Raw genomic sequence first — 15869 nt, forward strand, 5'->3', positions numbered from 1 at the left:
ACCAGGGGGAAAGGGATACAACATTAATGTTGAGAACAGTGTAATTTAAAGTTCATCTCTAAATGTTCTTGGGCATGGACCACTGAGCTGGGAAAAGCACACATTCCAATCCTGAATACCACTGATGAGCAGAGCAGAGTTCTCTGACCTTTGTCAATTACTATACTTCCCACTGCTATGAGTCATGTTTGCCATTTTGTAAGAACTTCCACTGAACAGTTAGCCATTCGGAGAGAGCAGGTACTGCCCAGGCTGGTGACCAAGCATTACGTATGGTAAAACAAAATGGCAATTTAATACTACCAAAGAGAACGGAATTGAGCATAAAGAGATTTTTAAAAATTTATATCCAAGTATAATGTTATTAGTACTATACTAAATGAAGGCTGTGATAAAGCCAGTTTTACTCCAAAGGCAGAGTTCTAACTCCAGTGATCTTAAAATTGTATGTCAATGATTCCAGAAGGAAAGATTCTAGATAAAGGGGAAAAGGTAGACACACAGGAAAAACAAAGCCAAATGACTTCATGGGACATTGATGGACCTCCTGAGTGTTCTGTGACCGCACTGGGTTATCAGCAAATGCAAGCTCAAAAAATGTTCCAACTAAAATTATTGGGCCCATTCTCTATAATACATTACTTCGAAGCCTCAGTCATCCACTGAGCTGGGTGCTGGAGTAGACTCAGAACTCTTTTTGAGGGTAATGGTTCTCAGGTGTGGGCCCCAGACCAGCAGCATCAGCATCACCTGGGAACTTGTTAGAAATGCAAATTGAGCCTCAGACTCACTGAATCAGAAACTCTATGGGAGGGGCCCAGCAAACTGTTTTAACAAGCCCTCCAGGTCATTTGGATGCACTAAAGTTTGACAAGCACTATTCAAGAAAAAATCTTGGTCCCCTTTATAGTCTCTCATTTTTACATAGAGATGGGTCTGCCTTCTACTTAGGCATCCATGCTTCACTAGATTTTTAAGAATTTTATGAGAGAACGGAGCATTATTTTGGTGATTTGTATTTTGGCTTTCTTTTATTTTCCTACCTCTATTTTCCCTTTGGCATATTTTTTTCATGTGGTATTTTGTATTGCTATGCTAAATATATTTCAGAGTGCTACAGCACACTTTTTCTTTTTAATAATGGGCTAGAAGACAGGGAGAAAAACAGACAAATGGTAACAATCTACATTTAGACTGAGTCATCTGATCATTTGCTTAAGCCGTCCCTTGGTATGTGGCTTTTTCTCTGGTTCTGTACTTTATACCAATGAAGTCGACTTGGCTAAGACAAGAGCATGACCCAGCAATAACTGGAGTACTGTATAGTCCTCAGGCATACTCCAGCAAGGGAAAGCATCTCATGGCTTGTTCTTTGCTGGGCTGTGGACACCTTTACTTGGGTTATCAGCCTTATGCAGGCACCAGAGAGTAAGTGGTCTTGACCTTTCCTAATTTACATTACAAAGGTCATGCAGCTGATCCTGAAAAATGTTCAATCTTCCATTCCCTTCTGATTTCTTATTAAAAGGCACAATAATTATTCTCTTAAGACCCTCTATCAATTATACTGTTTGCCTCTGTACTTCTAATGATTTTGTTCAGCTCATCAACAACCAGCTTGAGAGCATGGATTTCTGTGTTCTCTAATTTACAGGATGTGACAAATTTTTACATTGTACTACTTATTTTTCATTCAGCTTGGTGTTATAAAATTCATTTTTCTTATTTAAGGTAGAATTTTATAATGAATGTATAACACTACAGATTTCTTAGATAAAACATATAAAAACAAAGAAATGTAACACTGAACTATTTTCTCAGATATTCAAAAATAAAAAGACTTAAAAAAAGCTCTAGGAATAGGACTCCATGGAAAATGTTTATATCTAGCTTATATTATATCACTAGTATACCATTAATTTGGTTCTCTTTTGGGAAATTACTTAAGAAAACCAAGGATCTAAGAGTGACCTATTTTACAGTGATTGGTAAAATAGATAATGCGCCTTTTTATCATAGGAAATTTTAAGGATGTTTCGTGTGAAATGGATGCACAGTATAGTCAATTTTCTGTTAACGGAAGACATCCAAGGTACAGATAACCTTTGGAAACTAAAATGTCTACACTTGTCTTTCATCAGGAATATGTTGGAGGGTGGAGATTATTACACCTTTAACATTCTGGGAAGCTGCAATAACAAAAATGAAATAATGCCTGAGCCCGGTGAGAGTGGATCATGGTGGAAGCTCCTTAATTCCTCCAGCCCTTAGGTAGGCTCCTGTCAGAGAAATGCATGTCGGTGTACGCAGGGCTGATGTGTCAGTCTTCAAGGGTATCACAATAGATTGATGAAGACAAATTTGGGAGGGTTGAGTTTTGTTTCACTGGCATTGCTGTGTGGCTGAGCCAGAAGTCTTATCCAAAGACTCTTCTGTGGATGAGACTCTAAATGTCCAGTTTCTAAATCTCGGACTTTACCTGCGTACCTTGTATGGGAGATATGAGAACCCTGGGGGGTGGAGCCAACAGTTACATCAGTGTGTTAGGTTCCAGAGTGGATTTGCACATACAGTGCTTCAAGTTCTGAGGCAAGTTAGACAGTGACCCCGAACTCTGTGAGATGCTGCACAATCCTAGCAATAATAAACATCAGTCCTAGGAGGAAGGGTAAGCACAAAGAATCTCCTCTAAGTGCCGGCAACGGGCACCATCTTATCACAAAACTCCCTTTTATTTACACCAGTTATAACTCAGTACTACTAATGATGATGATGATGACCACAATGACAGCTAGCAACTGCTGACTGCTTACAATTTCCAGGCACTATACCAACTACCTTATATAGATAAGCTCGTTTCATTTTAATACCCCTAATAATGGCTACTATTACTAGCCTCACTTTGTAAAGGGGGTCAACCAAGGCACAGAGAAGTAACATAACTTGCCTAAGGTCACACAGCATTGTGGAGGCAAGGTTCAAGCCCACCAGGTTGGATTTCAGAGCCTGATCTCTCAGTCATCATTGGATACTTTTTCTATCCATCATCATCATTGCCACAACTGCCACACTTTATACTTCTATAGTACTTTATAAAACAAATAATGCACCTTGAAAATATATCCAGAATCAGACCTTTTCTATGCCTCAACCTTAATCCAAACCACCATTACTTCTTCCCTGTATTAAAACAACAGATTCCTGACAGGCCTTCTTATATCTGCTCTGCCCCACCCATAGTTTATTCTCAACTCTGCAGTCAGAGTGATTCTTATAAAAATGAGTCAGTTCACGTTCTTGCTCTGTTCAAAACTATCCAAAGGCCTTATTCTAAGTCCTCGCCATGGCCCACAAGGCCGTTCATGGCTGGCCTTCTCGATCTCATACTTGGCTCCAGCCAAACTGGCTGCCCTGAGGTGCACCGAGGGTACCACTGCACTCAGGCCTCTGCACTTACTGTTCCTCAGGCCTGGAACCCTGCTTCCCTTGTCTCTTCATGGCCCACACCCTCACTTCCTTTAGGTCTTGGCTCAACTGTCTCATTTTCACTGAAGAATTTGCCAACCAACTCCTATATCGTAACCCTCTGCCCCAGGTACTCCCATCTCCTAAACATTTAACTACCGTCTATTCACTTATTTGTTTATTGTCATGCTCCCTCCCATAATGAGATAGATCCAGGAGGGTAGAAACTATTTGGTTTGCTGCCGTCTCTCCCGTCTCTAGAAGAGCTGGTGCTCAGGAAATATTTGTTGAATGAACAAAAACTTATACCTCCATTATCTCCCTTAATTCTGAAAACAGATGAATAATCTGAGGTTCAGAGGATAAAGAACCAGTTAGGCTAACAAACAAGACTTTTAATTAGCAAAGACACAAACAGAGGTCAGACACTGTCCTTATCCAATATCCTCAAAGCAAAACAAAACAGAACAACCTCTATTTTAATGTATTTTATTTTTCTAGCTGTAGAGTTTGCAGACACATTGTAAATTATAGGACAAAATCCAAAAAACTGGTACTCACTCTGGTTTTTATACTTCGGTCACTTCCAGCTTCCAACAAAAGTTTAATACATTCTTTATTTCCATTTTTACAGGCCAGGTATAGAGGTGTCTGTCCTCCATCAGCAGCATGATTAATGTTAGCATCATATGCAATTAATAATTGTACACACCTAAACACAGCATTATGATTAATTACATAAAAACGGATTTGATTTCTGAAGAACCAAGATACTAATACAGAAAATAATGCTAAAGCAATTCTGCATCTTTATATACATCAATTATAAGATGCATATCAGTTATTGTGAGTCTTATTATACTATATAGCCTTATTTTTAAACAAGGCTAGAAGACACATTTTAATCATAAATGTAATTACTCCCATGAAAATTTAAAACAGCAGCTTTGATCAGGTGCTGAAACTTGGTTTATGACACTCGTCTTTAACCAACTTGTAAAAGTGGTGTCCTTGGAATCTGTTTATTAGGATGATGATTTAACTGTACTTGACATATACATTATTTGTGGTTCAAAATAGTTTGAACCTTGAAAAAAGTCACGCTGCTGTGTTATTCTGAGATTTTTCACTTGAGAAAATAATCACAAATAGCGCAGACAGCAAGGCACCACATGCTTCTACTGTAAAAGGCAGCAAGGAGATGGAGCTTGAAAGAGCTGCCGTGGGGAGGGAAGACAGAGGCTGCCCTGTCTCCTGAACATGGGCTCTTTACGAGGAAAAAGACACAGCTAAGCAGAAACTCACTGCCTTGGGAATCAAGATGGGAAGAAAGAGGTAAATTCAAGATGTAGTGGTCCTCAGTAACTAGCTAAACACCAAGAGTTTGAGTTTGTAAAATTCAATGAGAATAAACTTCGAAAAGAGGGCTAAATCATAATCAAATTAAGAAGCAATTCACAGCATCTTCCTTCTCTTGCTCAGATGGATGTTTTTCTTGGCTTTCCTTGGCAACATTTGGTTCTCACATATATTTAAAATGTTACAATTGACACGTGCATGTCATCTCATACACATTTAAACTAATCAAGGCCCTGGATTTCCCCAGGGTCCTCCCTTTTTGCAAAGCTATCCACGCCTCCATTCCCATGACTGTGATCCTACCCAGGCAAGTGGCCCTAAAGATCCCCAGTGACAGTAAAGGTCAAAGTATAGCCCAGAAGAAAAAATCCTTCTTGGATTTTTTGTTACTTGAAAAAAGTAACAGGAAAATATGCATCTATGGTCTTCAACAATAAGCTCAGGGTGAGGGGATATATGTTAGACCTGCCAAAAAAAATAAATAATGCTGCCCTTTAAGGAGGCATTTTGTATTTTAAACAACTTACAGTTATGATTAATCTTAAAACCCATATTTCAAGAATTCTGAAATTTGTTAAAGAACATTTCTATCAGGATAGTCAGATAAAAAGTTGAAAACATCTTGCATTCCCCACAATCTGCCATTTCAGCACAGGCAGAGAAAGCAACTTGGCTATATTTTATTATTAAAATATGACTCATTTTTAAAAAGTCGTGTCTAGGTTCAACTGACTTAGTAAGATACTGAAGAAATAGTGGCTAAAGTTACGTATATTTTAACTGATAGGCTCTCTTTTGGTTTTGTGCTCTAATTACTTTCAGTGTGTAAAGTCCCTACTTCAATTTTTTTTTAAATAATATAACAAGGTGAATAATTGTGATCTAATACTGAATAAATTGCCCCTAGGAAGTTAAGATTATGATAAATAATATAATTCTATGTTTTACTCTTAATGCCATTGTAAGTAAAAAAAAGCTTTTTTGTGTTGAAGTGATGGAAAATATTGAACAATGAAGTCTTTAACAGTCCATTATATCACTATATATGTATGTTGATATACTATAAATAGCCTAGCTTCTTCAGAAACAAGTTCATTCACGAGAGGTCTGGACACAGTGTATTTCCCTTCTTCACTTCCCTCACATACAACTACTTAACTTTTACTAAGAAGAGCAAATATAGGATCCTACCTTGCGTTTAAATCCTCAAATACCCTTACTGAATTTATTTGCCAATGGATTTTAAGCACAAGTTTACAAATTCAGCCCGAACTAGAATATATATGCAAATTATAAAAAGACTCTTTTCATAGGAAAAAAAAAATTTAAGAGCATCACTTACTTGAAATGTCCCTGAGCAGCTGCAGCACACAAGGGTGTGAAGCCATTTTTATCAGCAGCATCGACTTGGGCTTCTGCATTCAGCAGCAATCTCACACAGTCTATGGATTTTAATAGAAAGCCATTTTAATTCCCCATTTGGAATTACGGTGAGCCAAATTCCACACAAGCTGTAGACACGTACAAAACCCAAAGGACCTCTCCCATGCGCAGTTCATCTGAAATTCTATCACTGCCGATGTGAGACTTCACAAACTATTTTACAGAGAAAGCACAATCCTTCCCAAAGACTTTAATACCCTAGACTCACCAGCTAAGATCTGTGGGGGTTTTTTGGTGCTTTGGGAAGAGTTCCCAATGACTGAAAGGATTGTCATGTGTCAGAAAATGCTTTACCAGATTTTTCACCAGCCTATCCCAGAAAATGTTACTGGATGGAGAATCAAATCCATTTACCAAATTGAAGTGCCATTCTTTGTATTTAAAGAAATTCTTCCTTTACGATGTTTTATTTAATCTCTAAAATGCTTCTGTGTGGTGATCATCCTACTTTCATGAATACTACATACTACTTTATGAATGAGGATAAAGAAGAACCCATAGAAAGCCACCTGACTCAGGTATACCTATCACCTAGACCACATATTCTTCATGTTATTTACTAGATTCAGTTTCTCCATATTAAAACAAAATTCCCACAGTGCTTTCAAAATAAAGAACTACAAAGTACTCTTAAAATAATGAGTTATCTTCTAAGCTCACTAAAATCTTCCATTTAGTCCACTCAGACACAGTGCAGCTCAGAAAACTTCCAAGAGAAGCCACATTCTGAGTTAATCGACAATCATGGGGTTTACATATACAATGCTATTTGACTTTCCATTTGCAGTCAAATCATCTTTTTCTGTACTACCATATGTTTTAGTATATTTGACTACAAGAATTGCATTTTAAGAAACAAGAATAATTCCCAGACTTCATCGATACGTCGTTCATAGTCGTACAACTTCTCAGTTCTCTTAAAAATTCCAAATAACTATAAATTGCTCCAACTACAGAACAATTTCAGACCCAAGACCTTTCCTAATGACTAAAACTTTTCCTCACTGTAACAGCACTAGAGCTCTGATGCTGTGACTTTCATAGACATCAGGTATTTCTAACAGACAAATTAGAGCTATTTTGTCCTGACCAAAGTGATCACAGATGGAGGGCTTTTTTCTAAAATGTGTTTCACAGTTACCAGACCCCAAATTTCTATATACATGTTTCATTGTGCATAAAAGAAAGATTACTTTCTGCTAGCTGCAGTAAAATTTTATATTATTACAGAACTGCACAATTTGGATTTTTTTAATGTTCACAAAATCTTTAAATCATTAAACCATGTAAAAAATATTATCCATTACTACTTGTAAGAGGAAATTGAAACCAAAACGAAACTTTTGGTCATAACAATGGTTATACGTGCCTTTGACTCTCCATCCTTTTGCACTTGGATGCTATAATGAAGTAAGATCTCACCATCTTTACCTGTATGTCCATTCTTAGCAGCAGAATACAAGGCAGAATGGCCATCTTCACAGGAGTAATTAATGTCCAGTCCTTCTTCATTAAGCAGCATTGATAATAAAGTGACATTTCCCTGGGCAGCAGCTTGCTGAAGAAGGGTGGGCCTGCCAGCCAGGGGGGCAGGACCACCACTCATTAGCAAAGGGGTTAGGGAGGGTGACCAGCCTGTGGGTTAAAGTGACCCTAGTTAGAGAGTAGAAGCAAGGACAAGAGAGAGATATTATCCACTTCTTTCTGAATTACACACACATAGACATATGAACACGTCCCTAGAGGATTATGTGGTTTCTAACATTATCAATCTGTTAATATTTACTTAGTACAAATCTGTACTGTTATTTCAGTCTTATATCTGCTGCTAATTAAATTAACATAGGGTGACAAATTATTTTAGTCATCAGTCTTGCACAGATAAGTGTTAAAGTGGTGACTGGTTTTAGGAAACGAAGACGGCTGTCTCACTTTAAGAGTTCAAATTCCTCTTCAGGGTTTCAAAACAATTTGAATTTTAAAATGATGTACAGGTTTCCTCAATTTCAATATGAATCTGAAAATGTGAACTGATATCTCTAGGTATAAGACAGCAGTAATCATAAGAAATAGAGATTTTCCTTTTTCAACTATGTTTCCAAGGTACTGAATTATAAGTTTTACATAAACCATTAAGATGGACCAAATACTGTCAAGGAATCTATTTACATTCTTTGAATTCCCTTATTTGGGAATAAAAATAATCAGGGGGCAACTGCTATTCAGTACCAAGAGCTAACAGAAGCACAGCATAGGTAACTGGATCTAGAATATACCACCAGAACAAATATTCAATAGACAATTTTGAAGACTTTATCATCTGGCCATCTTTACAACATGTGTACCAGAAACTTTTAATCAGCCAGCAAAACAGAACACACTACCATATAGTTTTAACAGAAATCCTAAGAGTTATCATAGTTAGATATTTCTCATCAGTATTTAGCAGCTTTAGAAGGCAGTCTGTTAAGTGTGTGAAGTCGGCTGCATATAGCATGGAAAATTTTCTGAATTCTTCCTTGATCAAAAGGCTGTAAAAACAGTAAAGTAAAAATGTTTATTTAATGTGATATATAGGTATTTTGTGTATTTTAGGCTTAAATACAATTAACTTTCAAAACAAGTCATTGTACTTTCTTACTTACGGAGCCACAAATACCTCTAAGTAATAAATAAGGTTGGTGTGCATATGGGGGCATATGTGCATATATTCACTCCTCAAATATCTGGCAACATCCTGTGTACTAAGATACAATAGATGGATCTTTTATATTCTCTATACATTGGGTCAGGGTAATATTCTAGATCTAGGAGTGTTACATTAATATGTATGTAATACTGAATTCTTATAATTGAATAGTAAACTATTGGCCTTAAATTATTTTAATAAATATTAAAAGAGTGCATATCTAATGAATTTTCTCAGTATTTTAAAAATTCTTTGAAAAAAAACCAATGTAGTTTATACAAATTAAACTAGACTGCTTATTAAAAGCTGGATATTATATCTTCATAATCAATTTTTGGGGCCCATGAATAATTTATTGTTTTTACCCTATTAGACTGCAATGACATACAAAATTCAAATACTCTTAAATATTTATCTCAGCTTTATGATTTCCATTGATATTCATTAGCTCTTCTTACAAAAGTAGTATTTTTACTTCATACTTACAAGAAGGCTCCTCTCTGGTACATTTTACCTTTTGTATTTTCTTAAAAACAAACAAAAAAACAAGCCCACAAAAATTAAATCAGTACTTATTAGAAATGGATGACAAACAGAGAAATTATAAACACCAAGGAATCAAACCTTGACACAAAGCAAACACAAAGGCAATATTAAGGCATCACACTGTGGTCCTCTGCAGAAAGGCAGGATGTGGCTCAGCTTGGTCAGTTTCTCTCTCTCTTTCTCCCCCTCCCTCTTCCCCCTCTCCCCACCCCCAATCTTCCCCATTCTGTCTCTCCATCTATCCCTCTATCTCATCCAAGGTGGCTTGGTTACTGATATCTTTTTAAGAATATCAACAGGTGCATATTAAATACTTTGCTATTCTTTTGGGTTTGGTTTTTATTTTCCTTTTTTTGATAGAATTCTAGGCTTTGCAGGACAATTTAAATATATGTATATTTTCAACTGCTTTATATGGAAATATTCAATTACGAACATAATTTCCTGGGAAACCTATTTTTAATGCTAAGCTATCTGAAAGATAAAATATTTTATTCAAAAATTTTGCCAATCTTTAGACCACTCAAGAGTCTTATAGTTCTCTCTCTGTTATACAAAATTACAGAAGAATATATAACAACTTTATTTTCTTAGAGGTTTATATTTAAAAAATCTTTGACAAAAGAAAAATACTTTCTAAATACCAAGTATTCTTAAAGTTTAAATAAATTTTATCTCCACTACCATTTCCAATTTTCTCTAGCATAGACAAGCTTAAGTTATTTTAATAAATACTGCTATAAATACAGGAAAAATAAAATAGAACTTCACCATGAGACTTTATTGTTCCTTTGAAATTGCCAGCAATGATAAAAATGGTAATATTTAGTCGACTGGTTAAGTAATGGTTAACAAAGACAGAACAGACCTTTGGCATACAGCCCCTCTAATGATGTTAGAAAAATGTCATTCAGCTTTGCAGTGTCGTATGCAAACATTAGTAAAGGTGAGACTCCTGCAGAACATGCAGTGACGAAGGGACAGACAGAATGTGCAATGGCAGAGGGAAGAGGTGTTGAGAACAGCTTCCGGCATCAGCTTCAGAGTGTGGAGAAGGTTAATGTCATAGCTCAGATCAATCTTGTTTTCTGTTTGAAGCCAATCATACATGGAGGATAATTTTTAAAATATGTGTTTAACTAAGAAAAAAAGTCTGAACCAAATTAAATAAAATGTATCAAATAAAAACAACAACAACAGAAAAAAATTTCCAAGGGTATGGAAACTCAGTTGCCTGGGGTGATTTCTGGTTTAGACTTCTGTTCATCTAATAATTAAAATGTGCTCATTTGACAAGTTCAGGAGAAACAAGAAATTCTAATGCATTTAGAATTTTAAATGTTCTTTAAATTTTTAACATTTGACCACAAAAACTGCTAATGGAGCTACAGTAATTTACAACACAATTTGTAATTCTCCCTAGTGCCTTAACTTGAGCATAACTGCTTGTCATAGATACAAGCTGACATAGAAACACAGAATTTTTGAATTTGGAAGATCAGGGCCTCTAGTAGTTCTCCAAGGAGGGAGAGGCGGTAAACTGTTGTTTGAGAAATTCAACAGGCAAGTCTAATAAATCTTTTTGATTTGGAAGTATTACTACTTTTTCGGTTCAGTGCTTTCATTTTCAGATGGAAATGCTAATCGGCACAGCGAGAATTTGCTCTTTAGAGTGATACCTAGAAAGGGGCAGAAATGACCTAACCCTGCCTTCTTACACTCAGTCCAGTGCTCTTTTCATCACTGAAATCAGAACAGACATCTACTGGGCATTTGGCAGATGTGCTCGGTCCCCATGCCCAGCTCTTACCAACCACAATGGCATTAGTGGCTGTTTAGAAGATTAATACCCATCAATGAGCTCATGATCTGGAAAGGCACAAGCTCACTGGGGCACAGATAGGTTAAGAAGCAGGAAGGTGGGAGCTCTGGTGCTTCCTAATTGCAATGGGCATGGCAGCAAATATAGGCGCAATCTAAATGAAAAACAGAGTTGAAATGCTATACTCATTTGGAAAGTTCAGGGTGACCTACACTCATGGTTGAGTTATACAGCCCATTATGTAACTGTAACAGCATTTCCCATCCCGGAACAGACTAGATACTCAGTGAACGCTTGCTGATTGACCAACAACCTCTGCTGCCTCTGTTTTCCCCTAATAAGCCACATCTTATAATCAAATGATAGAAACCTGTTATCCCACCAAAGGTAATCCTGAAGTTCTGAGATATTGTGGCCAAATTACACAATCAGAGGAACCAGTTTCACATATCTTCAGTGGCTGCTATTTCTTTGGCCCTGCTATTTATACCCTTTTGCTCTCTGGACACCAGCACAGGGCATTTTTCACAGGGGTTGTGGCTCCTTTATCCAAAATTCCACTGTATCCTAGGCAGGCCATTCTGGTGAATATATAACGGACCAGCAATTGTCTGTCTTTTAAAGGTTAACTTAAAATCCTGCTGACAAAATGTTCCTCAGTCAAGGATCCTGGTTTTAAAGTTTCTCCACTGAAGACAAAGGGCATTTGCAGCTGGAGCCCTGGACCACCGTAATGGTCAAGGCGACAAATGGCAGAGCATCAAGGTATCAAACCAAAGACGGCTTTGAATTTTTTAAAAACTGACAAAATTTATATATCCTTGGAAGTGTTTTCTGCTTCAGAGTCTGTGCATTTACGTCAACAGCACTGCCACTGCTCCAAACATTTTTGGAACTTGTGTTCTGTGACTGCCTTACGATCTTACAGCACATTCTCTGATTCTCCTGAATGGGAGCGAAAATTCCCCCTTTGAGGGTGGATTTAATTTGTGGGAAACAGCCAACATCATTTTAGGCCATGAGAAGGGCTGTCTAGCTCAGTAATACCATTTTAGATAAAAAATATGGAAAGCTGAACGCCTGTAAAGACATTACAAAGTAACAGGTCAATTCTAAAGCAAATTTTCAAAAATGCTTTAAGCAACAGTATCATTGAAGCAGTAACATCGCCTCTACTTATTCATCACTCATGCTGCTCTAAGCGCAAGACCATGCTCTTTGCACGTTATGATATTAAATACTCCTAATAGCCACCCTCCCTCAAATGAGTAGCATAAGCTCTGGATTAAGGATGAGAAAACTTGCTCAGTTCAAGAAAAATCACCCAAAACACACAGCTGTAAATGGCAGAGCCTAGACTGCAAGGCAGATCTGACCGACATCAGAGTCCATGCTGTTTTCAATTCCCAATTTTACCCCTTAAAGTAGGAACACAGCCTCTCAAGGAGCTTAATTTCAAGGAGACAGCTTATAACTGGAAAATTGGACTTATAAAAAGTCCTGGCATACTGCTCTCGTTATCTGATAATTAGCAAGTAAAGTGCTGTTTTTCTCATTCCCATTCTTCCTCTTAAATTTTAAATGAAACACTACTCAAACCTTCCTTGAATTCTTTAGGTCCCCTCTCATTAGAACCAATAGTCTCTGCTAACCACCATGATCCCACGGTAGGAGAGACTTCCCCAAACTTTCAACAGAACCTTGACACCACTGCATTATTTTAGAGCCACATTTACTCAGTGAAGAACTGATCCAGTCATGTCAATTAAAAGCAATGCTGCCTCTAGCACCATATAGCAAAAGGGAAAAATCCAGACCTTTATTGACTTCTTTGTTCAAGAATCCCAGATTCAGTGACTTCATAAACCACATCTGCAATGGAAACCTTCTCTTACACAGCCCACATGCTATGTTACCCATCTGTGCTCAAGTGCTGAAAGACAACAGCTCTAAATAGAGTAAAGAGCCTTTGCAATAAACTAAACTCAAAACAGAGATTTATAAATATACACTCTCTGTTTTTGAGGTTAAAAAAACCTTGAAACTGATATTAAAATGTAGAACATGCCAATTAGGGAACTGAAGTCAATCTGATAATCCAAGGTAGACTGTAGTGTGAATAACTACTTGAAAGCATTTTTTTAAATCTTATCTCAGAAGGGATGGAACTGAACACATACTGTCTGGTGAAGACCCCCTAATACTGAAGTTTGTGAGATAAATATTTAATAAGGAATAGTCTTTCCTCCCATGGAAACGCTTTAGTCTCTAAATTAATGGTCTCCATGTGCTCCAAACCGCTATGTTCAGATTATTTTAAAAGAAGAAAGCTCTTTAGCATAACGAAACTGCAATTCATATAGCAAGATGAATCACCATACCCCGGAGCCTTTAAAGAAAAATACAAAAAAAAAAGAGAGGAAAGAAATAAGAAAAAAAAAAATGCATCAAAGGAAAAAAAAACAAGTTTCAAGGCAACATGAAGGAAATTAAAGCAAGTGAGAGGACAGGCCACATTCTTACAAAAGGGTATAATATTCCAATCCCTTTACCTGATGCTGTTACCAGGAGGCTGTCTGAGGCACCTGCTCTACAGGATGAGGCACTAACAGGGTTTATGGAAGAGCTAAAGGCAATGGTGGTGGGAATGACAAGGGAGCTTTCTGAACATGCAGGTTGGTTCAGTCCAGGGGTTTCAGCAGGCCAGGCACCCACCTGAGACGTGGCCAGGGCTGAAACGGCACAGCCTGCAGGTGCCACAGTTAAATCTATGGATGGTTTTGGTGGCAGCTGAGGGGAGGATGACTTAGGGAGATTCTCCTCATTTATTACCCTGTTCCCTTGTGGCAAACTGGAAGGAGGCGAAGCCACAGTTTTGTTATCAACTTTGGCCCCTGCGTTGGAGGCCCTGCTGCTATCCATAATAACCTTGAGCTGGGGGTGTGGTGGAGAAGGAGTTTGGGAGAGCCCTGGCTTTTTTGGAGGGATGGGAGGAGGGTTTCCTCTGTCAACTCGCGCTACACCGGGAGTCTTTAGACTGGTCCGACCAACTGGAGGGTAGGTGCCAACGTCCCCTGTGGGGGACACTCCAGGCCTTGGGGGTGCTCCCGCTTGAGGGCTTGTAAATCTTGACAGTGCCTGGGTCACAGTATTCCGAGCTAGTTGTTTGGCCACTAGATTTTCACGACTTGTAGGAGAGACATCTCTTGATGGAGGACTTTGGGTAGTATTTCCATTTTGGTCTGGGTCATTAGCATTGCCCTGAAATCTAAATCTAGCTGCTTGGATTCGCGGGTTTAGACCTGGATGCAAAGACGCATTGGCACATGGTGAATGTAAACTGTGCATAGGTGGAGCTTGTGAGTAGCTCTGGGGAGCTACGCCTGGCGTTTGCACGGTGGGAGGGGCAGCGTTATTGGGAAGTGGGGGTGTGCTACTTGTTAAATCTGCGGTTGAGCCAGTGCTCGGTCCATTTTCCTCAATTCTGTTTGCACTTGGAGGTGGGACAGTAGGCAGAGAGGAGCCAATCAAGTCACCATGAGAAGCCTGCCTGTCAATACCTGGTCTGACCAACGCGGCATTGGTGCACACATTCCCTTTTGCATTTGCAGAAACTAGGGGGCTCCCTGTGGAAGGCTTTACAGGCATGGTCAAAGGCAACTTCTTCACGTGGTCACTGCTTTCTATCACTGGGTCTGTCTGACATGCAACAGACCTTGTCATAGGTCCTTCTGTTCCCACAGATATGGAGACCAAACGCCTATCTTTTGTCTTCCGGGGGAGAGAGAGGCTTGGTTTGCTGTCATTTCCCCTTTTCAGTTGCTCAATCATTTTCTTCATCTTGTCTATCTCCTCTTTGAGGTCAGTGGTGTGCGCTTCTTCTCGGTGCAGCTTGGCACGAAGCTGTTCCCGTTCAGTGTCAAACTCAGAGAGTTGTTTTTCCATCTGAGCCTCCATTTCCGTGCTTCTTCGTTTCTCAGCAGAAAGTTCCTCTTCTAATGCACTCGTCTTTTTCTTTTCCTCTTCCAGTTTGGCCATTACTTCTTCTAGCTTCTGGGCCTCCTCTATGACTTTGCTCGAGAGCTGTTTGCACTCCTTGACGAGCATCAGGACCACGTGCTTGTTCTTGCTGCGCTCCTCCTCCAGGCGGGAGGCCAGCTTCTTGTGCTCTTGCTCAAGGGCTTGGAGCTGAAGCTTTTCCATCTCCAGCTGAAAGAAATCCACAGGACAGCTCTGATTAACATGTAGACAATGCTTTTAGCCAAAGAAGTGCTTCTTGTGAGATTATTAATTTTGTAACAATTACATGGTTTGGGTTAGCTAAATGCTACAGTTCCATAATATGTTGTGATATGAAAGATAATATTTTAGAGACTCAGTAAAATGTAAATGGTTTTATGAAAAACACCTAAGTTATAGCAACGTAGAATTTTAAAAATCTATTAAAGTTAACTATAGAAAAGAACAGTAATCTGATGCTTCAAATCACAACACAGAGTTCAGAAAGGTCTGTTTTTGTAAAAAATACAAGTCTGAGGGAACTGG

General features: G+C 38.4%; 1 protein-coding gene across 7 annotated transcripts in view; it reads right to left on the minus strand.

The window, feature by feature from the left end:
* CTTNBP2 (cortactin binding protein 2) overlaps positions 1 to 15869 on the minus strand; it is a 153252-nt gene that overhangs the window by 56754 nt on the left and 80629 nt on the right. For 5 of the 7 annotated variants that reach the window (XR_011504125.1, XM_014838473.3, XM_070512375.1 and 2 more), the window contains 4 exons: positions 13877 to 15533; positions 7699 to 7902; positions 6167 to 6266; positions 4027 to 4177 (listed from right to left, as the gene is read on the minus strand). Coding sequence is in view for 6 of the 7 variants with exons in the window: in XM_014838473.3 (XP_014693959.3) it covers positions 4027 to 4177; positions 6167 to 6266; positions 7699 to 7902; positions 13877 to 15533 (2112 nt within the window). In the remaining variant the exon portion in view is untranslated. Of the gene's footprint in view, positions 1 to 4026; positions 4178 to 6166; positions 6267 to 7698; positions 7903 to 13876; positions 15534 to 15869 lie in introns of those variants that run through there. The other 2 variants (XM_070512386.1, XM_044762107.2) reach the window with 2 other exon arrangements.

The sequence above is a fragment of the Equus asinus genome, chromosome 1, assembly GCF_041296235.1.
Source record: "Equus asinus isolate D_3611 breed Donkey chromosome 1, EquAss-T2T_v2, whole genome shotgun sequence".
In the NCBI taxonomy this organism is placed as follows: Eukaryota; Metazoa; Chordata; class Mammalia; order Perissodactyla; family Equidae; genus Equus; species Equus asinus.